Source organism: Artibeus jamaicensis, unplaced genomic scaffold, assembly GCF_021234435.1.
Source record: "Artibeus jamaicensis isolate MK-2021 breed Jamaican fruit bat unplaced genomic scaffold, CSHL_Jam_final contig_1044, whole genome shotgun sequence".
NCBI lineage: Eukaryota > Metazoa > Chordata > Mammalia > Chiroptera > Phyllostomidae > Artibeus > Artibeus jamaicensis.
In genome coordinates, this window is record NW_026521208.1 from 408,128 (window position 1) to 433,555 (window position 25,428).

The 25,428-nt window shown below is 42.9% G+C and overlaps 1 protein-coding gene across 1 annotated transcript; it reads left to right on the forward strand.

Annotated features, from left to right (window-relative positions):
* Positions 1-11,312: 11,312 nt before the first annotated feature.
* LOC119058932 (olfactory receptor 2A2) lies at positions 11,313-12,242 on the forward strand. The gene has a single exon (XM_037158428.2). The coding sequence runs from the start codon at positions 11,313-11,315 to the stop codon at positions 12,240-12,242; it is 930 nt and encodes a 309-aa protein (XP_037014323.2).
* The last annotated feature ends 13,186 nt before the right edge of the window (positions 12,243-25,428 follow it).

Here is a 25,428-nt window from a genome sequence, read left to right on the forward strand (position 1 = left end):
GGCACACCTTTTCCTCTGTGTCTGTGCTGTCAGTGTGGCAAAGACTGGACCTCAGAGGGAAGGCCTGTGGCTCACAGTGCTGCCTGTGAGTAGCTAGCACGTAGGCTTCAAGGTAAGGATTCAGCAAACGTCTTTGTGCATCACATCTAAACCTCATGTTCTTGTTAGTGATTTTAAGTAGTTCTCCTGTCTGTCCCCTAATGAACTATCAGTATGCGCCATGTGGAGGTTGTTCTTTATTGATAAATTTGAGAGCCCTGCATCTGGTATATATCTGACAACTTTTCTTAACCACACTGGGACATTTGGATTATTGATTTTTCTTTTTTCTTTTTTTTTAATTTATTTTTTATTGATTATGCTGTTACAGTTGTTCTATTCCCCCCTTCATTCCCCTCCACCCTACCCCCCCGTCCCCAACATTACCACCCTTTAGTTTATGACCATGTGTCTCAAGTCCTTTAGATTCTATATTTCCCATGCTATTCTTGCCCCCCTTCTATTTTCTATCTACTGTCTATGCCACTTATTTTCTGTACCTTCTCCCCCCTTCTCCTCCTCCCACTCCCCTGTTGCTAACCCTCCTTGAGATCTTCATTTCTATGTTTCCACTCCTGATCTAGCTGTCCTTTTAGTTTGCTTTTGTTTTAGGTGTGGTTGTTAATAAATGTGAGTTTGTTGTCCTTTCACTGTTCATGTTTTTTTAACTTCTTTTTCTTCAATAAGTCCCTTTAACATTTCCTATAATAAGGGCTTGGTGATGATGAACTCCTTGAATTTGATCTTATCTGAGAAGCACTTTATCTGTCCTTCCATTCTAAATGAAAGTTTTGCTGGATAGAGCAATCTTGGTTGTAGGTCTTTGGATTTCATGACTTGGAATACCTCTTTCCTTTTTTAATCTTCACCCAAAGACATGCTTATTATTTTATTAGAGAGAGGGGAGGGGAGGGAGAGAGGTAGAGAAACATAAATGTGAGAAACATCCATTGCTTGCCTCCTGTATGTGTGCCACCTGGGGCCAAAGCCACAACCCAACTCTGTATGGGCCCTGACCAGGAACCAAACTCCAAGCTTTTAGTTTATAGGTGGACACTCCAACCTACTGAGCCACACAAGCCAGGGCAGATTACTGCTTTTAGTGGCTTCCAATTGCTTATGTTGTGTAAGTAGGGAGCTCTAAGGCAGGCTGGGAGCCTGGAGCAGGGAAAAGGACCTTGCTCCTTCCTGTCTGCCCACTGCTCTTGTCAGTCTTACCAACTCTTGGCAGTGGCAGTGAAGTCCCCCTGCCCAGCCTTAGTTACTGAGCTTCCCAGAGCCAGGCTCATCATTCCCTGTTGGGGCCACAGTGCCACTGTGGCACCCTGTCTCCTCATAGGTTCAAGTCTGAACCCTGACTCCTCTGACCTTCTGGATTCTCATCACCCAGCCTCTGCTCTATGTCCTTGAACCCTAGAAATGGTAGCTTCACATACTTCTGCTTGTTCATCTGAGAGCTCTGTGTTTACTGTTGTAGTTCCCCAGTGTCCTTGTACCCATTGTATTCTATGGACGTCTCTCTACTATCACACAGTACTCATGATGTGACTACTTCTCTGGGGATACTTGATGAAAAGGGTACGGGGGATGCTGGTACCACTGGGCAGTTCTCCCTCACATTATCCCGACATTCTTTTTCCCTGTCTGAGAAGCAGGACTAATCCCTAAGCAAGACACTGTAGCTCTACCTGAAAACATTTGCTCCAGAATTCCTGATGGCTCTTTGGGTGCCTGTGTTTTCACCTCATCTGGCAACACTGGGGTGACAGTGACATAGCTACATTGCCTGCTGGTTGAGGTGGCCCACCAGTCCTGCCCCTGGGTGACCCCACACTCTTCAAATGGGGATACCTGCTCTCCTGCCCACAATCTGTAACAGCACAGGTTGAATCTAATATCTCTTTCAAAGGAGGGAATCTTAGTGAAAATCGGGGATCAGTGGAAAGGGGGAGGATGAGTAGCTAAGAGTAGACAAAGGGAGGTAAGGAAATCTAACATTACATCAGAGCCTCAAGAAAGGCTCCCACCTGCAGAATGATACTGTCTCTTAGCCTAGTTATGCCAGACACACAAAGTGGTGATGTCACACGTTTGCTCAAATGACCTTGCATTTGGAAACTGACAAGGTCAAATGGAAGCTTGCAGTCCTGAGTGTCCTGTACTGGGACACATTTTGGTCATGTGACAGGATGATAAACTGGATCAGTTGTTGGTGACTGGACGGAATTCTGGCTAGGTTGCAGTAACTTTCGACTCCTATTTTTTAGGTTGCTTCTACTGCACCAGCTCTTTGTTGGGAAGAGGTTTCCAGGAACCACTCTCCTCATGGCCATTGGACTGTGTGTTGTTCAATTCTCAGCTGGCAGACCACGATGTATCTGAGCAGCTTGATGATCACATGCTAAGAAACGTCCCTGGTTTAATGGTCTGAAGGCACCAGCTGCAGTGCTGGGCTTAGGTATCTATTTATTTTTCTGGGTGGAAAGTGTTTGGACAGAATAGAAAAAGACAATGGGTTACATGGGAAGAAAACATAGTCTTCACAGGGTAGATGTACCAGCTCCCTGGGAAGGGGCCCTGTGTGGCAGGAGGCAGTTTCTAGGCGGCCTTGTGATACACCCAGACTAAGTCACACTGACGTAGGACTACCACTTCTCTAGCAATAATATGGGCGACACATCTTTTGTGGGGTAACAAAACATACCTTGCAACTGCATTCATGCCATTGATATACAATGGAAATAACAAGCATGGTGGATTGTCCCCCAACACAGACCAAAAGGGCTTTGGGAGAGACAGGTGGCTCTCATGGCATCACAGAACAAGCTGAGTTTCCTTTTGATGAGGAGGAACAGTCTGTAGAAAAGAATCTGTTCCCTGGAATGAGCAGATTAGGAATATACAACTGCCTCATGTAAGTACGTCATTTGGAATACCAATCTGGATGGTCAGAAGTATTGGAAGATTGGGTTAAGACCACCTCACAATGTAGCACCAGTGGCAGATGCAGCCCAGGGAAGGTGGTGATTTAGCTATCTGCTCATTACTGTGCTTCTGAGTTCTGTAGAGGTAATTACCAGGTAGGAATAACACAGCTCAAAGGGGAGCAGGTACCAATCAAATTACCATAAACCTATGGAAACCTATTTCATGACTTTATACGGGATGCAGTAGTCACTCTGAGTTATCCCTGGGCAACAGCTGATCTTCCAGACGTGGTGCACAACCACACTGGGACCATGTTTGCTATACTAAATAAGCTGTCACTGCATCTGTTGTGTACATGACCCCCTAAACCTAGAAGCTCAGGAGTGACGCGGACACCGGCCTGCAGTGTCAGCAGTGTTATGGATGGGATAAGAGACAAATTTACTTGGACTCCTGACTCCTGTAGAGGAAAAGGGGCAGCAGGGCTACTCCCTGAAGTGGGGAGAACCTCGGAGCAGCCTAGCTAGTCTCTCAAGGGGAGAGCACCCTGACCCTTGCCCAGAGAGGCTTTTATTGAGTTCAGTTAGAACAGGAATATAGGTAAAGTTCATTAATCATTATCAGGCAGTAAGGATCAAAGAATAGATAGTCTACAAAGAACTACAAGGGCCTCTTCTGAGTCAGGGTCTGTTAGTTAAAAGACAATAAAACTTTGGGAAAAAAACTCATTTCCTGCTCAGATCCTTATCATTTAATTCAGAGCAATCTTGGCAAAGCAGGTTTCACAGGATTCCATGTGTACTTTGTTAGACCTAATCATCTAGGGAGCCGACCCTTTCCAGCACAGGACAGCACTGCCCTCTGTCATTGAAGTTTCAGGCTTAAGTCAGGCAGGGAAAGTAAAGCAGCCAAGAGATTAGGAGACTTACTTACAGATCAAATGAGGACTCAGGCTATGTCAAAGCCAAGGGGCAAGGGTCCATTACCCCCTTTTGCTGTAGCCCCCAAGTCCTTCCCTGGGGCCTCCCCATGATTGTGCCTGTCTTAGGTTGTTCCCTCCTTGGGGAATGTTACCCATCATTGGCTAACCAATCAAACACTGGGGGCCAGTTATGAATGAAGTAAAAGAAGCTGAAGTAGTGCTCCTACCATGGAGAGAAACTTTGTGTCCTTAGTGGCTATGGTCCAAAGGTTGTTCACTCAGCCTTTGCCATTGGGGGTTACAGCTCCTGTAACCAGGCAGGGTGGTTCCCAACACAGGAGGTCCACACATTCTGCTGTAGAAGGTCCACAGGCCAGGTGGGCAGACTGGGCAAGCAACTGTTCACTCAGGTAAGTTTACGTAAATTGAAAATGAAGACACTTTGAAACATTCTAACCCTGTCCCTGAGAGTGAGGCCCAGGAATGGAAATTGTATTTTTCTGAGCTGGGATTCAGAGTTGCTGGGACAGTTTGGGTGGGAGTTCTGGAGGCAGGTGCGCTGATAATGAAGACAGTGGGGATGTGGGCATCTCCCTAAGGACCAACACATGATGTAAGGAGTCGGGACAGGGCACAGCAGGTAAGAAATGACTGGGTGGGTAGGTGGAATTCTGAAGAAGGCCTCCCAAGTCAAGAGCTCCTTGGTCATGTAGTCCAGCCCGGGTGTGGAAAATGGTCAAAAGTGATGTTTCCCACCAACTGACCCTAAACCAGGGAAGCTGTGGTGGTGGGCTGAACCCAGTCAGGGGATCCTCTTCAGAGCAGAGGTCCCCCTGGCCCCTGGCAGAGGGGGAAGTGAAGAGTGAAGGTGGAGGGGCCACAGGTAGGGCCACAGATGGGGGGGGGCACACCAGGCTTGAACCTTTCTCTCCACCTGCAAGTCAGGCGCTGACAATGCAGGTGAGCCCACCAGGCCTCCAGCCCATGGGACCCATAAGACAGGACAACAGACGGAGCTGGTGGAAGCCTGTTCACACGTTTGTGTTCATCTGCATCTGCTGCAGGGACAGGAAACTGAAACACAGTTGACGTCTGGTAGGACTCACTTGGTTCCAGTGCTGGTCCTTCCCAGACTGGTCATCTGTCACTCCATGCAAAACCCCCTTGAACCCTGAAAAATCACTAAGGCCCCAAAGACACTTTATTTATGTGTTTATGTGTATTGGTGTGTGTGTCACATAGAAATGAAAACTGAGAGCTCATGAAATATGTGATTTTAATTCATTTTGAATGATTCCCAGTATATGTTAACATAAAGTATGTATTTTGATGAAACCTGTGTTGTATGAAACATAAAAATAGTAAAAGAGTAGCTGTGATTTACAGTTTTGAAAATCCTTTAAGTGTTGGTTGAACACAGAACAGCTCGGTTGACATTTTCTGAGTTCTCTCTGATGCCTCATCATGTTGCCTCCAGAAGACCCCTGTGCACTCCCGAGAGAGTGAGGATGAAGAAGGCAAAGTGTCTGAGTATTATTATGAAAACAGTTCATACCCAGTAGAGCCTTGGAAAGGTTCTCAGAGATTCCCTGTGGTCCCTGGGCCACAATCAGAGGACTCATGACAGTGTGTTCAGACTTTTGAGCTCCACATCTGTAAAGAGAAAATTATCAGACTGAACTGTGTGGTCACTGTAAGGTATTTGGCACATTTTCTGAAACATAAGAGAGACTCAGTGGTTGTTGCACATGGATGTGATAATCCTTCCTCATTTGTACCTATGATCCCTGAGTGCAGACAGGGACCCGCCCTGCCTTGTGGGGCCTGTTCCCTCTCAGGGTCGTCCTAACAGGTTCCACAGAATCCCACCCTCTACAAGATCTAGAGAAGCAGACATTCACAACACTAATCATTTCAAGAGCATGGCTGCCATCATTCGTTGTGTCTGTCTCAGGGTCAAAGCCCCTGAGATCCCTGCAAGTTCACGCAGAAACAGCGCAACACTAACAGCCGCCCTGCCTGGTCCCCAGTGCTCTTCCCCCAGGGACAGTCAGACTTGATCTTTGCTGTCCTCCCCAGAGGGAATTCAGAAAGTTTTTCTTTTCCTGTAGGGAGAAGATAACTAGTTAGAATATCTTATGGTCCTTCTGGGAATCTGAACTCTCAGTAGAAACTCCAGAAGGTTTTTAGTTCATCTGACTCTCCAATGGAAGCTATGCCCCTGGGCTTCTCTGAAGGACCCACAGCAAGACCTGCGGCCCCTCCAGTGTCTGGGTCTCCACCTGCAGAAGCTGCAGAGGGCGGGCTGCTGCCCCTGTTCCCAGGTGCATCTCTCTTCTCCGTGGGGTTTATTCCAGGTCAGAGTATGTGTATGTGAGAAAATCCCACACAGAAGAGACTGATTTGTGTTGGAAGTTCATGTTCAATGTGTGTAGTTGAGGCTGGACAGGGGAGCAGCTGACACCACTGTGGCTGTGTGCAGGAGACTGGCACTGTTGGGTGCTCTTTCCTCCCGACTCCCACAGGGCACTGCAGGTCAGTGGAGTCGGTGCCTAGATTTCTTCCTTCCCACCTCAGGGACTGTCTGCCTCCTGTGCTGTGGGCAGTGCCCTCACCACCCTCAATATCTCTCAAACTGCTTTTTCAATTTGCTTGTGCAGTGGTGGTCAGAGCCTGCAGGCTGTCTCAGCCAGGGCTTTATAGCCAGGCATTGGATCTGAGTAAGGATCCCAGGAGCCAGATCAGAGGTGGTCTGTGTTTCCTAGTGAATGAGGAGAATTACATCTAGGGCAAGTTGTCTCCATGGAAGAGAATATTCCAGGAATCCAGACAGTAAATCATTTCTTTGCTGAATCTGGGTAAAATGTAAGTTTACCATACAGTTACTTCCTTTCCTGACCATCCCAGGTGACCAGCTCATGGTGATGATTGTCAGATTGGAAATCACAGTGTGTGATGTAAATATCTCCCCTATCATCCAACAGGGAAGAATGAGTGGGAGACTCCTGGGCAGAGCTGGGGAAGTGGGACACAGCTCCAGAGCTGAAGAAACTCAGAGTCACAGGACCACCCAGGTGAAGAGCTGCTTGTGCTGACCTCGCGAACCTTTGTATGTGGGTCACTAGTGTTTTATTCTCATCATGATGTTTTCTTCTCTGTTCCAGTGTGAGTCTGCTTAAGAGATTGAATCCATCTCCTATTTTATTTACATGTTGCTAATTTGTAGTAGCAAAATGATACTGGGGTAGTGAAAATAAAAATAAAATGATCACTACATCTAAAATAAAATAATTCATTTGTGGATACAGACAAAACTAAAAAGTTAGTAAATAAATTCCCTACTGACTGGTAATACATCGAGTTACGTTCAACAAAGTTACTGTTCTTCATGTTCAGGGATGAAATATGTTTCAAACATTACTTACTCTGTCCAACTGTGTCCAACTGTGTTTGAGTAGAAATTGGCAACACTGATGTGTCATCTCTCTCACTTACCATAACTCAGCAATATTCTTTAATTGTGGAAAAATTAATGTCACAAACTTAACACACATTTACATAGAATCTTCCCAAATGTAGTGATGTTTATGAAAGGGAAAATCTAGGTTTTTGCTTGTTTCTTCCAGGCATGAAATTCTCACTGTGCTTTTCAAATAAAATAGAAACTGTGTCTTGGTTAATAGACCCTGGGAAAGAGAAGATGCTTATCATACACATTTTTTAACTAAAAATGACAGTCATCTATTTAACAAACATGTCCGGAATGCCTGTTTCATGTAGAACTATACTAATTGTTGTGAGACATAAAGATGTGTAAGGCATATGAGGATAAAAAGTTCGTTATTTGAGGAGACGGAATCTGAGCTTAAATAAGTGACATTTGATCTGAATCTTTTTCTGTTTTTCATGTGTCCTGATGTTTACCCATATACCCTCATAGTGAGGATTTAACTGTTGTTATTGGACAAGCCTGTACATTTATATTGTTTCTGAAGAACCCCCCCACAAGATCCTAACCTATCTTGCAAGGGTAGAAAGACCCTCTTTTCAGGCTGATTGACAGCCAGCCCTTCCATGGGGCCCAGGTACAATCAGGCAGGAATCCACCTTCCATGTTGCAACTGTCTGCACCTACGATGTCACGGTTCAGATGAGGAGGGTGTGGTGCCCTGAACACCCATTGTGGTAAAACAGTGAGGGCAGCGGTCGGCCCAGTGTGTCAGCACATGGGTGGGTTTGACACATTTCCATACCCACCTGAGGGTCCCCAAGCCCAAGAATGCTCAGGTATTGAGAACTGAGTTCCCCTGAGGTATTGACTGTCATTCTCAGGAGTTTTAAATTTTGTGAAATCATCCACACTTGTAAGTTTTAAAAAATGTGAGAACTAAAGTTATGTCCGTGGTCTTGGAGATGAAACTCATAGTTACTTGGGATCACACTCTCTGCTCCCCTGAAGCCTCACTGTCAGGCCTGTGTGGTGCAGAGGGGTTAAGTGATGGTCATGTGTTAAAGGAATTGTTTAACTTGTAATTGCTGCACAGGTAGGAGCCTTCTCCTCTTGTTCACATACACTGAAGAGTCATGTACTTACAGGTGACGTTCACCTAGAAAACAGAGGTTCCCCTCAAGCCAGATACTGGAATTGAAAATTCTAGATGAGACACTAGTAAGAAATCTGTGTCTCTTGTTGTTCATGAGGTAGAGGTAAAGATGTCTAAGAGGGAATCCAAATGCTGGTGTTGTGATTCTTTCTTTCACGTTGACCATGTAGAACCTGGGGTGGAGGAGGTAGGACATGAAATAATGTCACATAGAATGTGTTAGTTCCTTCAAATAAGAGGGTAAATAGCTCAGGTGACAGTTAAAATTAGAGTAAGAAGGATTTTTAGCCTGGTGACCAAACAGCTGCACACATTGGAAGTCAGGCTGTTCTAAGCTCTGTGGAGCATTTACCATCCACCTGAGAGAAGAGTGAACTGCAGGAAGGTGAAGACCAGCAGGCTGTCACCTGAGTGTGAGGGGAGAACCAGCGCCCTGTGGCCACCAGTGTGGTCAGAGCAGCCACCCAAGTGGGACTACCTCACAGCAGAGGTGAATCAGGGGTAAGGGAGTCAGGACTGTGGAGTTAGACACCCTTCCCACTGGGCGGTTTCTGACAGAGCTGAGTCTCCCTGCCGCTGGGATTTTGTTGTTTGAACTTTAGATGACTAGAGACAGAGTGATACCTGAACACAGAGAAGTAAATTGTGTGACTGATTTCACTGAGCACTGTCAGATCTCAAAAGTTACTGGAAAAATTCACGAGTTTAAAATTTACTCACTGAAGTATAATATTGTACCAATATAATGAGATAATAAATAACATACTTATGTTCAAGGAAATAGTGTGCAGCTGTTCACACCATGTTGCATAGATGTTTTGACATGGAAAATAGTTTCTGATATGTTTCTAAATGAAAGAAATAAGGTAACTAACAATATTGGTTAATATATTTATTTAAATTCATAATACATATGAAAATGTACAGTAAATGGAATTACTATATATACACACTATTAATAATGCTTATTTGGTTTTTTTCAGGGTATTACCTCTTTAAACTCAAATAGAGCCTCATAATGTTTTTCTAAGAAAGTTTTGAAACTTGATGTCAGTAGCTCATACAAGGTAAGAAATACTGTACTCACTCAATGACCCATATTCTTAAACTTTTATCTTTAAAATGTCCAACTCTGTGATTTTCTGAGTAGTAATAAAACAATAATATGAACTTGGTAATTAATAAGTTGTTAGTTACAAATCTATATTTTGCCTAAAAATAAACTACTAAATACTATCAACCATTTTCTTCAATACTAATGTTAATCTAGTGAAATAGATTTGACTCCATAAAAGGGAAGTCAGTTAAGCTGTTTTCAATGTTTACAAACTTGTAAATGTGTTATCCCAGGAACAGTTTGTATTCCTTGCCAAATTTTATACTTGCTGTTTAAAAAGAGGACATCAGAAATGTGACAAGTCATGATAAAGTGTAAATTATTGAGATTAAGATACTGGTACAAGAGTATGATTCTTCTCTAAAATAATAGACCCTTTTGGAGAAGTGTCTGTGCCCATGGCTGACGTGGGGAATGTATGAGAAAAGTGTGAAACAGCCATCAGAAGTAAGGAAGTGCTCAAAAACTATAGAGACGTGTAGCAGACATCCAAATATGAAAGGACAAGCCTAGAGGGTTTAGGTCTAGATAATTAAGAATGAGTAAATAAAAAGAAATAATTATAATTTCTTCATTACAAAATTCGTGAGTCCATACTGGTAGACAGATGACAGATGCAGACGTATAAAGATATATAGAAGATTGATTGATAGGTAGGTAGATGATCGAGCCTTTCCTCACAAGGAAATTGATAACCAGTAAATGTACCAGCAGTGATGGAGTAAGAACACCACGTTTCACAATAATCACTCCTGACAATCATATCAGGCAAGATAATCAACAGGCACTGAAATTAGCGGCTGAGAAGCTCTTTGAGGAACAGAATGTTATATAGTAACTTTAATGGATGCTCCAGAAATTGCATTAGAGAAAAAGATAATGATTCTACAATGGAGATACTTGGGAGGCACCATGTTCACCAGGCGATCTGAGTGAGTGTCGCCAGTGCTGGAACAGTGAGCCTCATGCACCTGCCCATGAAGCACAGTGGAAGATGCTTAATTTCCTTGTAGAAAGTAAATAATCTGATTAAAAAATGAGGAGTTGTATGCAGTTCCATATGGATAATATTGTAGTGAAGAACTTCTCTACAATCTTCCAAGATTCAATGGTCATAAATGAAAAGGCAGACAGGGTTCCTATTTCAGATGAAAGGACACTAAAGACGAATGACATTAAATATCACATGTCAGTTTGGATTGGGTCCTGGGTGAGGCGAGTAGAGAGAGAATATTTTAGATTAAAGAAGCATGTCAATATCAAATTGCCTTATTTTGATAATTGTGGTTATATTTCTGAATGTCCTTGTTTTGGGTGGAAAAAAGAGGAATTTAAGGATAAATGGGTATCATGTCTATTTCTTTTTTAATGTCAAGTGTTTCGGAAAAAAGCAATGCTCATATATAATAACATAGAGAAAAAGAATTACAAGGTAGATATGAAATAAATAGTACAATTTGTTAAATCTGGGCATATGGTTATATTGGAGTTCTTTGCATAATTCCTGAGTGTTTTCTATAAGTTTAAATTTATTTCATATTAAATTTAAACACAGGTAACCAGTTTGGGGGAAAAGGGGAAACTTCCAAGGAGTGACAAGGATACAGCCTTTCTCTGAGCTCACATTCAGATTAACTCCACTTTGTACTGATTCTCCAGTCCTAACATCACAATGCAATTCCTGACCAGGTATCTGTAAAGAATGTGGGGGAACCAGTCATTGACCACAGAGTTCGTGCTGCTGGGATTCCAGCTCAGCGCAGAGACAGAAGTTCTCCTCTTCTGGGTCTTCTCCCTGCTCTACACCTTCAGTCTGTTGGCAAATGGCATGATCTTTGTGCTCATCTGTCTGGACCAGAGACTACACACCCCCATGTACTACTTCCTCTCCCACCTGGCCATCATTGACATGTCCTATATGTCCAACAATGTCCCCAAGATGCTGGCAAACTTAGTGACCCAGAATAGAGCCATCTCCTTTGTCCCATGCATCACGCAGACATTTTTGTATTTGGGTCTTGCTGCTACAGAGTGTCTGATTTTAGTGGCAATGTCCTATGATCGGTATGTGGCCATCTGCCACCCCCTCCACTACACCGTCATCATGAGCTGGACTTTGTGCTCAGTCCTGGCTACCGTGTGCTGGTCTTGTGCATTTGTCCTGTCTCTGATACACATGCTTCTCCTGCTAAGGCTGCCATTCTGCAGGTCTCGGCAAGTAAATCACCTCTTCTGTGAGATCCTGTCTGTCCTCAAGCTGGCCTGTGCTGACACCTGGCTCAACAAACTGGTCCTCTTTGCTGCTTCTATCTTTGTCTTAGTCGGGCCCCTGTGCTTAATGCTGGTCTCCTACATACACATCCTCTGGGCCATCCTGAAGATCCAGTCTGGGGAGGGCCGCAGGAAGGCCTTCTCCACCTGCTCCTCCCACCTCTGTGTGGTCGGGCTCTTCTTTGGCATTGCCATGGTGGTTTACATGGTCCCTGACTCCAGTCAACGAGAGGAAAAGGAGAAACTTCTGTCCCTGTTTCATAGTCTCTTTAACCCCATGCTGAACCCCCTCATCTACAGCCTGAGGAATGCTCAGGTGAAGGACGCCTTGTGTAGGGTGCTGCAGGTGAGGTCCAGGTGAAGGGAAAACTCAGAAGGTTTTCCCAAAGAGAAGTTTCATATACAAATAGTAATTGTTCAAACTCTAGCTCTGAAAATAGAGTAAAATTTCATGGAAGAGCATAGCTTTTAAGTTTCAAATGGGACAATTAAATTACTGGAATTTTTAGACTTTCTTTTAAAAAAATAAATTCTCATTTACTCAAGCCAGGAATATTACATGGAGTAGAAATTAAATGTGGGAATGTTGTTTCAACACACTTCTCTGGCTTATGTACTTACATATTTGACTTATGACCTTGTGCTAGTTGGAAACAGCACAGTAAAAGTAATGCCCTATGAGAGACCTTCTGAAGTGACTGAAATTTTAATACAGAAAACGCTGCAGAGTCATGTGAATGTGCCTCACCAGCTGTGTGGTGAATGCAATGAAAGGTTAAAGAAACTCTAAATTTTCTGCTGAAATAATTTAGTAGTAAAGGGGAAAAATTAGGGAAAGGTGTAGTGCAACAAGAAACTATGTACAATATTATAAAATATCTTAAAGGTCAAATGAAGAATATGTATTAGTAAATATTTAAATGGCTATAGAGGTAAAGGTTTTGAGCATTACTCAGACTTTACATTTATTCTTGGGTTAGGGTCATTTCTAACAGAGCAAGATTAAATCCTCCCCTTGAAGTTCTTGAAATGTTTCCCGCCAATATTCTTGTAGCTTCTGAACCACTCAGCTGAGGATGACTGCAGTGGCAGCAAGCAGCACAAGACAAGTGTGACAGCTGAGTGGGCAAGGGGGGAGGGGACGTGGTGGGAGAGGATGCTGGGGAGGTTGACCCTTCACCCCTCTCCCCCAGGCCCCACCCCCTCCCTCTGAGGGCTGTCAGTCTGTTCTCTGGATCTGTGAGTCTGTTTCTATTTTGTTTGCTAGTTTATTGTGTTCCTTAGATCACACATGTAAATGAGATCCTGTGATATCTGTCTTCCTCTGACTGGCTTACTTCACTTAGTGTAAGGCTCTCCAGGTCCATTCATGTTGTCACGAAGGGTAAGATTTTTCTTCTTTTTTGTGGCCGTGTAGTATTCCATGGTGTAGATGTACCACTGCTTTTTTATCCCTTCATCTACTGATGGACACTTAGGATCCATCCAATTTTTCACTGTTGTAAACAACACTGTAATGATCATCGGGTGCATATACAGGTTTTGGCAGAAGTGTGGTTGGTAGGGTAATGAGATGTGTGTGATCATCTGTAGTTTTAATTTGAACATTTCACCTAAAATGTCATGTGGTATGTGAGTGTCATATATTGTGTTACAGAATTACATGCTTATGATTTTGTGATAAGAGGTTCTATAATATAAATTTTATGATACTATTTGTGCCTGACCCTATATTCTTTCAAATTAGTGTTGTAGGCTTGTTTGGATATATTCCCAGAATTGAATTGGCTAGGTCATAAGGCAGTTCAGTGTTTAATTTTTTGAGGAAACTCCATTCTCTTTTCCACACTGGCTGCATTCCCAGTCTGCATTCCCGCCAACACTGCAGGAGGGTTCCCTTTTTTCTGTGTCCTCACCAGCACTTGTTGTTTGATAATTTATTGATGATGGCCATTCTGACAGGTGTGAAGTAATTTACCCTGTGGTTTCATTTGCATCTCTCTAACTGTGAGTGACATTGAGCATCTTATATCTATTGGCCATTTGTTGGTCCTCTTTGGAGAAGTGTGTACTCAGGTCCTTTGCCTATTTTTTAATTGGACTGCTTGTTATTGATGTTGAGCTGTCTGAATTCTTTATAGATTTTGGACACTGTTAACACCTTATCAGATATGTCTTTGGTGAATTTTGTCTCCCATTCAGTGGGTGGTCTTTTTGTTTTGTTGATGATTTCTTTTGCTCTGCAAACACTTTTCAGTTTGATGGAGTTCCATTTGTTTAGTCTTTCTTCTGCTTCTCCTTGACTGAAGAGCTATACCAGCAGAAATATTTCTAGAATAAATTCCAAGATTTTACTGCCTGTTTTCTTCTAGGATTTTTATGGTTTGGGGTATTTACTTTAAATGCCCCAGTTGTCTTTTCAAAAATCTGAGAAGCCCTGTCCTGGTGCCTCATTTGGCCGTTTTCTCCAGGGTCTTTCACCAGAACTTACACCCTGGTTAGTCCAAGATCGTGTCATTTCCCTCATGAGAATCCTTATTCTGGACATTTTACCACACACTGTAGGTGACTAGTAGAGTGTGGCTGGCTCTTCTTCCTTGGTGGCAGATTGACTTTTACTGGTTCCTTCCACTTCTCAAACTCAGTGGTTGGGGATGCGTCCCACACACCTAGGTGGCCTCTGAGGGTATTACCATAAACTGTACTTTTAACCTGCTTTGAGGTGAGGGTGGCCACTCGCTTCCAGAGTCTTTCTCTATCTCACTCTGAGAGTGAACAGAATTGATCAGAACAATAAATGTGTGCCCTTCACTTGGGGAGAAAAAAATTACTGAATGTGACTCCTTTTCCCACTAAAATTATCTTAAATGTGAAAGTTTTAAACTCATATTTAACAAAATGATAAAGTGATTAATTATTCCACTTAAAATCAGTGAGCTATTTATACAGTCATTAAAATGATGACTATATAGATTTGATAGATGCGTAGGAAAGAGATATTATAACATTTAAAGGGAAAATGTAAACCAATAATTACAAATGTTCTGTAACTGCAATTATAGTACATATATGCAGCAAATAGCAAAATGTATGACATACAATAGTATAGTGTTGGTTGTAGGGTGGTAGGATAATGACTGTTTATAACTTTTATAAATTGTGTTTCGTTCTATAAGAAGGTTTAGAGATTTCAGATCACTCTGTTTACACCCAAAATAATCTAACCAGTACTAGCCTGTACACCAACTATGCTGAAATTAAAATATATGTGAAAATAAAAACATAGAAATAAATTCACCTATTACAATTGGAAGATGTAAGAAAAACTGTCATTTAATCTCTGTCTTAATTTTAAATGCTATAGCATAAAAGATGATTTTGAAAAGCCACCCAACTCTTACTTAGCTCCTGTGGGCAGCAGAGCTCACTGAATATGAAGATCAGATGGGCTCTTATCAGAACAGCTACTGTATTTGTCCATCCCTCACCCAGTGCTGTGCACTGCACATCAATAGCACTCAACACACAACGTCTCATCCAGCCATCCTAACCAGTCCAGGAAGAACATCCTATTATCAGTTTGTTTTATGCATGCACATATCAGAAAGTAAAAAACGTCCTACTTTTGTTTAGTCACTGTTACTGCTGAGCCCTCCTTCCCTCTGGTCGACCAGCCTTGGTGAGAGGCACACCTTTTCCTCTGCATCTGCACTGTCAGTGTGGCAAAGATTGGACCTCACAGGGAAGGCCTGTGGCTCACAGTGCTGCCTGTGAATAGCGAGCATGTAAGCTTCAATTTAAAGATTCAGCAAACATCTTGGCACGTCACATCTAAACCTCGCCTTCCCATTAGTGTTTTAAAGTAATATTGTGTCTGTCCCTTAATGAACTCTCAGGATGAGTGATGTGGAGGTTGTTCTTTAGTGACAAACTTGACCCAGCCTCTGGTGTCCATTTTACAACTTTTCTTAACCCAACGGGGACATTTGGACTTTTGAGATTTATTTTTAAATCCTCACCAAAGGACATGCTTATTGTTTGTTTATAGAGAGGGGAGGGGAGGAAGAGAGGCAGAGAAATATAAATGTGAGAAACATCCATTGGTTGCCTCCTGTATGTGTGCCAAATTGGACAAACCCACAACCCAGATCTACATGGGCCCTGACCAGGAATCGAACCCCCACACTTTCAGTTTAAAGGCCAACACTCCAACCAACTGAGCCACACCAGCCAGGGCAGATTACTTCTTTTAGTGGCTTCCAATTTCTTATGTTGTGTAGGTAGGGAGCTCTAAAGCAGACTGGGAGCCTGGAGCAGGGAAAAGGACCTTGCTCCTTCCTGTCTGCCCACTGCTCTTGTCAGCCTTGCCCAACAGCTCTTGGCAGTGGCAGTGAAGGCCCCCTGCCCAGCCTTAGTTACTCAGCTTCCCAGAGCCAGCCTCATCATTCCATGCTGGGGCCACAGTGCTGACTGTGGTGTCCCTTCTCCTCATAAGGTCAAGTCTGAACCCCTACTCCTCTGATCTTCTTGATTCTAGTCACCCAGCCTCTGCTGTGTGCCCTTGAACCCTAGGGGTGGCAGCTTCACTCAGTTCTGCTAGTTCATCACAGAGCTCTGTGTTTACTGTTGTAGTTCCCCAGTGTCCTTGTACCCATTGTTTTGTATGAAAGTCTTTCTACTATTGTCCAACACTCAAAATTTCTCAACTTTTCTGGGGTACTTGAGGAAAGGGGTTTGGAGGATGCTGGGACCACTGTGTAGTTCTCCCTCCCATTATCCCAACTTTCTGTTCCCTGTCCCAGAAGCAGGGCTAATCCCCAAGATAGACACTATAGCTCTACCTGAAAACATTTGTGCCAGAATTCCTGATGGCTCCTGGGGTGCCTCTGTTGTCACCCATCTGGCAACACTGGAGTGACAGTGACTCCACTGTGTTGCCTGCTGGTTGAGGTGGCCCACCAGTCCTGCCCTTGTGTGACCCCCACCCTCTGTGAATGTGGTTGGACTGACAGACACACGCTCAGCTACCAGCCATCAATAACAGCACAGGCTGAACCTGATATCCCTTCCAAATGAGAGAATTTAAGTAAAAATCAGGGTCAGTGGAAAGGGGGAGGAGGAATTGCTGAGGGTAGACAAAGGGAGGTAAGAAAGTTTAACATTAATCAGAGCCTCAAGACAAACTCCCACCTGCAGAATGATACTGTCTCTTAGCTCAGTTATGCCAGACACATAAAGTGGTGATGTCACAGGTTTGCTCAAATGACCTTGTGTTTGGAAGCTGACAAGGTCAAATGGAAGCTTGCAGTTCTGAGTGGCCTTTACTGGGACACATTTTTGGTCACATGACAGGTTGATAAACTGGATCAGTTGTTGGTGACTGGATGGAATTCTGGCTAGGCAGCAGTAACTTTCTACTCTCATTTTTAGGTTGCTTCTCCTGCACCAGCTCTCTTTTGGGATGAGGTTTCCAAGAACCACTCTCCACATGGCCATCAGACCATGTTTCTTTCAATTCTCAGCTCGCTGATGACGGTGTAACTGTGCACCTTGATGATCACATGCTAAGAACAATACTTGTTTTAATGGAACAAAGGTACCAGCTGGGGTGCTGGGCACAGGTACGTATTTATTTTTGTGGGTGAAAAGTGTTTGAACACAAAAGAAGACGATGGGTTACATGGGACCAAAAAATAGACTTCACAGGGTAGGTACCAACTTCCTGGGAAGGGGCCCTGTGTGAAGGAGGCAGTTTCTAGGAGGCCTTGTGGTACACCCAGACTAAGTCACACTGAGGGAGGACTACCACTTCTCTAGCAATAATATGGGGGACCCAATTTTGTTGGGTAACAAAGCATACCTTGCAACTGCACTCATGCCTTTGATATAGAATGGAAATAACAAGCATAGTAGATTGTCCCCAAACATAGAACAAAATGGCTTTGGGAGGGACAGGTGGCTCTCATGGCATCACAGGACAAGCTGAGTTTCCTTTTGATGAGGAGGAACAGTCTGTAGAAAAAGGTCTTTTCCCGGAAATGAGCAGATTAGGAAGATTCAACCGCTTCATGTAAGTACGTCATTTGGAATACCGAACTGAATGGTCAAAAGTATCATAAGATTGGGGGGAGACCGGGCGGGGGGGTGGGGTGGGATGGGAGAAATAGATAAAAAAAATGTACTTGAAAAGTAACTAAATAAAATTTAATGTTAAAAAAAAAGTATCATAAGATTGGGTTAAGGCCACCTCAGAATGTAGCACCAGAGGCAAATGCAGCCTGAGGAAGGTGGTGATTTAGCTATCTGCTCATTTCTGTGCCTGAGGGTTTTGTACAGGTTATAACAAGGAAGGAATAACCCAGCTCAAAGGGGAGCAGGTACCAACCAAGTTAGCAGAAATCTATGGAAATGTATGTCACGACTTCATACAGGATGCACCTGTCACTACGAGATATCTCAGGGCCACAGGGTCTCCTTCAGGTGTGGGGCACAGCCATGCCAGGGCCGTGTTTGTTATACTACATAAACCATCACTGTCACTGTTCTGTATGTACCCCCTAAACTGAGATGCTCAGGAGGTCCTAGCATTTTGCAGTAGAAGGTCCATGGGCCAGATGATTTGACTGGGCAACCAACTGTTCATTCAAGTAAGTTTATGTAAATTGAAAGTGAAAAGACACTTTGAAACATTCTAATCGTCACTCCCTGTCTTGAGAGTGAGGCCCAGGAATGAAAATGGTATTCTTTTGAGGTGGGATTCAGAGTTGCCTGGACAATTTGAGGTGGAAGTTCTGGAGGCAGGTTCACTGATAAGGAAGAAGGTAGAGATGTGGCATCTCCCCGAGGACCAAACATGATGTAAGGAGTGGGGACAGGGCACAGCAGGTAAGAAAAGACTCGATGGGCAGGTGGGATTCTGAAAAAGGCCTCCCAAGTCACCTGCCCCCTGATCATCTAGTTCAGCCTTGGTCTGGGGACTTGTTGGGAAGGGATGTTTTCCACCAACTGATCCTAAACCTGGGAGGCTGTGGTGGTGGGCTGAACCCAGTCAGGGGACCCTCCTGAGAGCAGAGGTCTCCCTGGCCCCTGGCAGAGGAGGAAGTCAGAGGGGGAAGTGAAGAGTGAAGGTGGAGGGGCCACAGGCAGGGCCACAGATGGCGGGACAACCGGCCTCAAACTTGGTCTCCATCTGTAAGTTCTGCCCTGAAAATGCAGCCAAGCCCACCTGGCCTCCAGACCTTTGGAACTGAGAGACAATAGGACACATGGAGCTGGTGGAAGCCTGTTCTCACGTTTGTGGTCATCTGCTGCAGGGACAGGAAACTGAAACACAGTTGACGTCTGGTAGGACTCACCTGCTTCCACCTCTGGCCCTTCCCAGACTGGTCATCTGTCACTCCATGCAGGACCCTCTTGAACTCTGAAAACTCACTAAGGCCCCAAAGACACTTTATTTATGTGTTTATGTGTGTTGGTGTGTTTCATATAGAAATGAAAAGTGACAGCTTATGAAATATGTGCTTTTAATTCCTTTAGAAATATTTCCATTATACATTATCTTAAAGAATGTATTTTGATGATACCTATTTTGTATAGAACATAAAAATAGTGAATAGAGCAGCTGTGATTTATAGTTCTGAAAATCCTTTAAGTGTTGGTTGAGCAGAGAACACCTGGGTTGACATCTTCTACGTTCTCTCTGCTGCCTCATCAAATGTCATGTTGCCTCCAGAAGCCCCACTGTGAACACCCGAGAGAGTGAGGATGAAGAAGGCAAAGTGTCTGAGCATTGTTGTGAAAACAGTTCATACCCAGTAGAGCCTTGGAAAGGTTCTCAGAGATTCCCTGTGGTCCCCGGGCCACACTCAGAGGACTCATGACAGTGTGTTCAAACTTCGAGCTCCACATCTGTAAAGTGAAAATTGTGATCAGACTGAACTGTGTGGTCACTGTAAGCTACTTGGCGCATTTTCTGTAACATAAGAAGGACTCAGTAGTTGTTGCTCATGGATGTTCTAATCCTTCCTCATTGTACCTATGATCCCTGAGTGCAGACAGGGACACAACCTGCCTTGTGGGGCCTGTTCCCTCTCAGGGTCGTCCTAACAGGTTCCACAGAATCCCACTCTGTACAAGATGTAGAGAAGCAGACACTCATTACAGTAATCATTTCAAGAGCGTGACTGCCATCATTTGTTGTGTCTGTCTCAGGGTCAAAGCCCCTAAGATCCCTGCAAGTTCACCCAGAAACAGCACAGCACTAACAGCCGCCCTGCCTGGTCCCCAGGGCTCTCCCCCCAGGGACAGTCAGACTTGATCTTTGCTGTCCTCCCCAGAGGGAATTCAGAGAGTTTTTCTTTTCCTGTAGGGAGAAGATAACTAGTTAGAATATCTTATGGTCCTTGTGGGAATCTGAACTCTCAGTAGAAACCCCAGAAGGTTTTTAGTTCCTCTAATTCTCAAATGGAAGCTATGCCCCTGGGCTTCTCTGAAGGAACCACTGTGGCCCCTCCAGTGTCTGGGTCTCCACTTGCAGAAGCTGCAGAGGGCAGGCTGCTGCCCCTGTTCACAGGTGCATCTCTCTCCTCCATGGGCTTTATTACAGGTAAGAGTAGGAGTTCGTGAGAAAATCCCACACAGAAGAGACTGATTTGTGTCGGAAGGTCATGTTTAGTGTGAGTAGTTGAGGGCAGGCAGGAGAGCAGCTGACACCACCATGGCTGTGTGCACGAGACTGACATTGCTGGGTGCTCTTTCCTCCTGATACCCACGGGCACTGCAGGTCAGTGGAACTGGCACCTGGATTTCTTGCTTCCCCACCTCAGGGACTGTCTGCCTCCTGTGCTGTGGGCAGGGTCTGACCTCCCTCAGAGTATCTCATATAAACATCTCTCCTATCATCCAATAGGACACCATGAGTGGGAGACTCCTGGGCAGAGCTGGGGAAGTGGGACACAGCTCCAGAGCTGAAGAAACTCAGAGTCACAGGACCTCCCAGGTGAAGAGCTGCTTGTGCCAACCTCACGAACCTTTGTATGTGGGTCACTAGTGTCTTATTCTCACCGTGATGTTTTCTTCTCTGTTCCAGTGTGTGTCTGCTTAAGAGACTGAATCTGTCTTCTACTTTATTTTCATGTTGCTTACTTTTTAATAGCAAAATGATACTACAGTAATGGAAATAAAACTACAATGATAAGTACATCTAAAATAAATTAATACATTTATGGAGACACAAAAGTAAAGTTAGTAAACAAATGATCCAACTGACGAATAACACATTAAATTACATTCAATAAAATCATTATTCTTCACGTTCAGAGATGAAATATGTTTCAAACATTACTTACTGTGTCCAACTGTGTTTGAGTACAATTTGGCAATACTAATGTGGCTTCTCTCACTTTTCATAACACAGCAGTATCTTTAATTGTGGAAAAATTAATGTCACAAACTTAACACACAGTTACGTAGAATCTTCCCAAATGTACTCATATTCATGAAAGTGAAAATGTAGGATTTTGTTGTTTCTTCCAGGGATCAAATTCTCACTGTGCTTTTCTAATAAAATAGAAACTGTGTCTTGGTCAACAGACCCCGACAAACAGAAGATGCTTAACATACACACACTTTTTAACTAAAAATGACAATCATCTATTTAACAAACATTTCCTGAGTGCCCATTTCATCTAGAACTATACTAATTGTTATGAGACATAAAGAAGTGTAAGACATATAAGGATAAAAAGTTCCTTATTTGGTCAAAGGGAATCTCATGTTCAAAAAGTCACATTTGATCTGAATCTCCTTCTGTCTTTGGAATGTGCTGAAGTTTATTCATACCCTCATAGTGAGAACGTGATGGTTGTAACTGTTGTTATTAGCTAAGCATGTATTTTATTTTGTTTCTGAAGAGCCCTCCCCAAGAACCTAGCCTAACCTGCAAAGGTGGAAAGACCCTGTTTTCAGGCTGTCTGACAGCCAGCCCTTCAGTGGGGCTCAGAGAGGATCAAGCAGGCAGCCACCTCTCTCTGTTGTAACTGGACTCACCCTACGATGTCACGGTTCAGATGAGGAGGGTGTGGTGCCCTGCAGCACCCACTGGGGTAAAACAGTGAGGGCAGTGGTCGGCCCAGTGTGTCAGCACATGGGCGTGTTTGACACATTTGCACACCCACCTGAGCACACACCAGCCCAAGAATGCTCACCCCCCTAAAAATACCAATTCATGCACACTCATAAGCCTTAAAAAATGTGCGAATTAAAATTATATCCATTGCCTTAAGAGATGAAACTCATAATTACTGGGGAACACACTGTCTGCTCCCCTGAAGCCTCACTGTAAGGCCTGTGTGGTGCAGAGGGGTTAAGTGATGGTCACTGTGTTAAAGGAATTGTTTAACTTGTCATTGCTGCACAGGTAGGAGCCTTCTCCTCTTGTTCATATACAGTGAAGAATCATGTAATTACAGGTGCCATTCACCTAGAAAACAAATTCCTCTCAAGCCAGAAACAGGAATTGAGAAGAGTACACTTGACAAGACGCTAATGAGAAATCCGTGTCTCTTGTTGTTCATGACATAGATGTAAAGACGTCTAAGAGGAAATCCAAATGTGATGTTGGGGTTGATTCTTTCTCATGGACCATGTCGAACCTGTGGTGGAGGAGGTAGGATATGAAATAATATCACATAGAATGTGTCAGTTCCTTGAAATAAGAGGGTAAATAGCTCAGGTAGCAGGTCAAATAAGAATAAGGGGGATTTTCAGCCTGGTGACCAAACAGCTGCACACATTGGAAGTCAGGCTGTGCTAAGCTCTGTGGAGCATTTACCATCCACCTGAGAGAAGAGTGAACTGCAGGAAGGTGAAGACCAGCAGGCTTTCACCTGAGAATGTGGAAAGAACCAGTGTCCCCTGTCTGCCAGCTTGGTAAGAGCAGCCCCCAAAGCAGGACTACCTGACAGCAGAGGTGAATTCAGGGGTGAGGGAGTCAGGACTGTGCAGTTAGACACCCTTCCCACTGGGCGGTTTCTGACAGAGCTGAGTCTCCCTGCTGCTGCTGCTGGGATTTTGTTGTTTGATCTTTAGATGAATAGAAATAGAGCAATACATGAACACAGATACATAGACTGATTTCCCTGAGCACTGTCAAATCTCAGAATTTCCTGGAAGGATTCATGAGTTTAAAATTTTCTCAGTGAAGCATTATATTGCACGCATCTAATGAAGTAATAAATAAAATACTTATTCTCAAGGAAATAGTGTGCAGCTGTTCACAGCATGTTGCATAGAAATATTTTGACATGAGAAACAGTTTCTGATATGTTTCTAAATGAAACACTGGCGAGTAAGCTAGCAACATTGTGATTATATATATATATATATATATATATATATATATATAAATTTCTGATACCTCTGAAAATGTACAGTAAAGTGGTATTACTGTATGTACACACTATTAATACTGCTTACTTCTCCTAGCTGGTGTGGCTTAGTGGATTGATAGTCATCCTGGGAACCAAAGGGTTGCACATGCCTGGGTTGCAGTCCAGGCCCCTAGTAAGGGGCGCGTGAGAGGCAACCACACATGGAGGCTTCTGTCCCTCTCTTCCTTCTTTCTCCTCTCTAAGAATAAATAAATAGAATATAAAACAGTAAAAATAAGAAATCCTTACATTAAAAAATTATGTTTATTTTTGTGTGTTTTTTTCAGGGTATTATCTCTTTAGTCTTCAATAGAGTTTCATCATGTTTTTCTAAGAAAGTTTTGAAAGTTGATGTTAGATGCTCTCATGCAAGGTAAGAACCACCGTAGTCACACAATGACTCATATTCTTCAAATTTCACCATTAACATGTTTGACTTTGTGATTTTCTGAGTAGTAATAAAACAATAATATGACTGGGTAATTAATAAGGTGTTAGTTACAAATCTATATTTTGCCTAAAAATAAACTAGTAAATACTATCAACCATTTTCTTCTACGCTAATGTTAATTTAGTGAGATAGATTTGACTTGTTAAAAGGAAACTCAGTTAAGCTGTTTTCAATGTTCACAAACATTGGCATGTGTTATCCCGGGAACAATTTGTATTCCTTGCCAAATTTTATGCTTCCTGTTTTAAAAGAGGATATCAAAAATGTGACAAAAGTCCTGATGAAAGTGTAAATTATTGAGATCAAGATACTGGTTTATGAGTATGACTCTTCCCTAAAGTAATCAGACTTTTTTGGAGAAGTGTCTGTTCCTGAGGCGAAGTGGGGAATGTATGAGAAAAGTGTGAAACAGCCATCAGAAGTAAAGAAGTGCTCAAAAACTATGCAGACATGTTAGAAAACAAAAGGGCAAGCTTGATGGGTTTAGATCTAGAATACTTAAGAATGAAAAAATGAAAAGAAGAAATAATTAGAATCCCTTGTGTTCAAAATTCATGAGTCAATACTGATAGAAAAATGGCAGATGCAGATGTATAAAGATATATAGATGATTGATAGGTAGGTACATGACAGAGCCTTTCCTCGAGGAAATTGACAACGAATAAATGTACCGGCACTAATGGAGTAAGAACACCATGTTTCACAATAATCACTAATAGTAATCGAGTCAGGAAATAAAATAAACAGGCATTGAAATCAGTGGCTGAGAAGCTCTATGAGGAACAGAATATCATATAGTAACTTTAATGGCTTCTTCAGAAATTGCATGAGAGAAAAAGATAATGATTCTATAATGGAGATACTCGGGAGGCACCATGTTCTCCAGGCGATCCGAGTGAGTGTCACCAGTGATGGAACAGTGAGCCTCATACACCTTCCCATGAAGCACAATGGAAGACGCTTAATTTCCCTGCAGAAAGTGAACAATCTGAATGAAACAATGAGGAACTACATGTAGTACCATTTGGATAATATTGTAGTGAAAAAGTTCTCTACAATCTTCCAAGATTCAATGGTCATGAAGGGCAAAGGCAGACAGGGTTCCTATTTCAGATGAAAGGACACTAAAAATGAATGGTGTTAAATATCACATGTCATTTTGGATTAGTTCCTAGGTGAGGTGAGTAGAGAGAGAATATTATAGATTAAAGAATCATATCCATACCAAATTGTCTGGTTTTGATAATTGTGGTTAGATTCCTGAGTATCTTTGTTCTTGGTGGAAAAAAAAGGAATTTAAGGATAAATGGGTATCATGTCTATTTATTTTTTAATGTCAAGTATTTCAGAAAAAAGCAATGTTCATATGTAATAACAGAGAAAAAGAATTATAAGGTAAATATGAAATAAATAGTAAAATTTGTTAAATCTGAACACATGGCTATACTGGAGTTCTTTGAGTAATTCTTGACTGTTTTCTATCAGTTTAAATTTATTTCATAGGAAAGTTAAATACAGGTAACCAGTTTTGGGGAGAAGGGGAAAGCTTTCAAAGAGAGACAAGGATACAACCTTTCTCTGAGACTGAGTTGAGATTAACTCCACTTTTTACTGATTCTCCAGCCCTGACCTTTATCACAATTCAGTTCTTGACTAGGTCTCTGTAA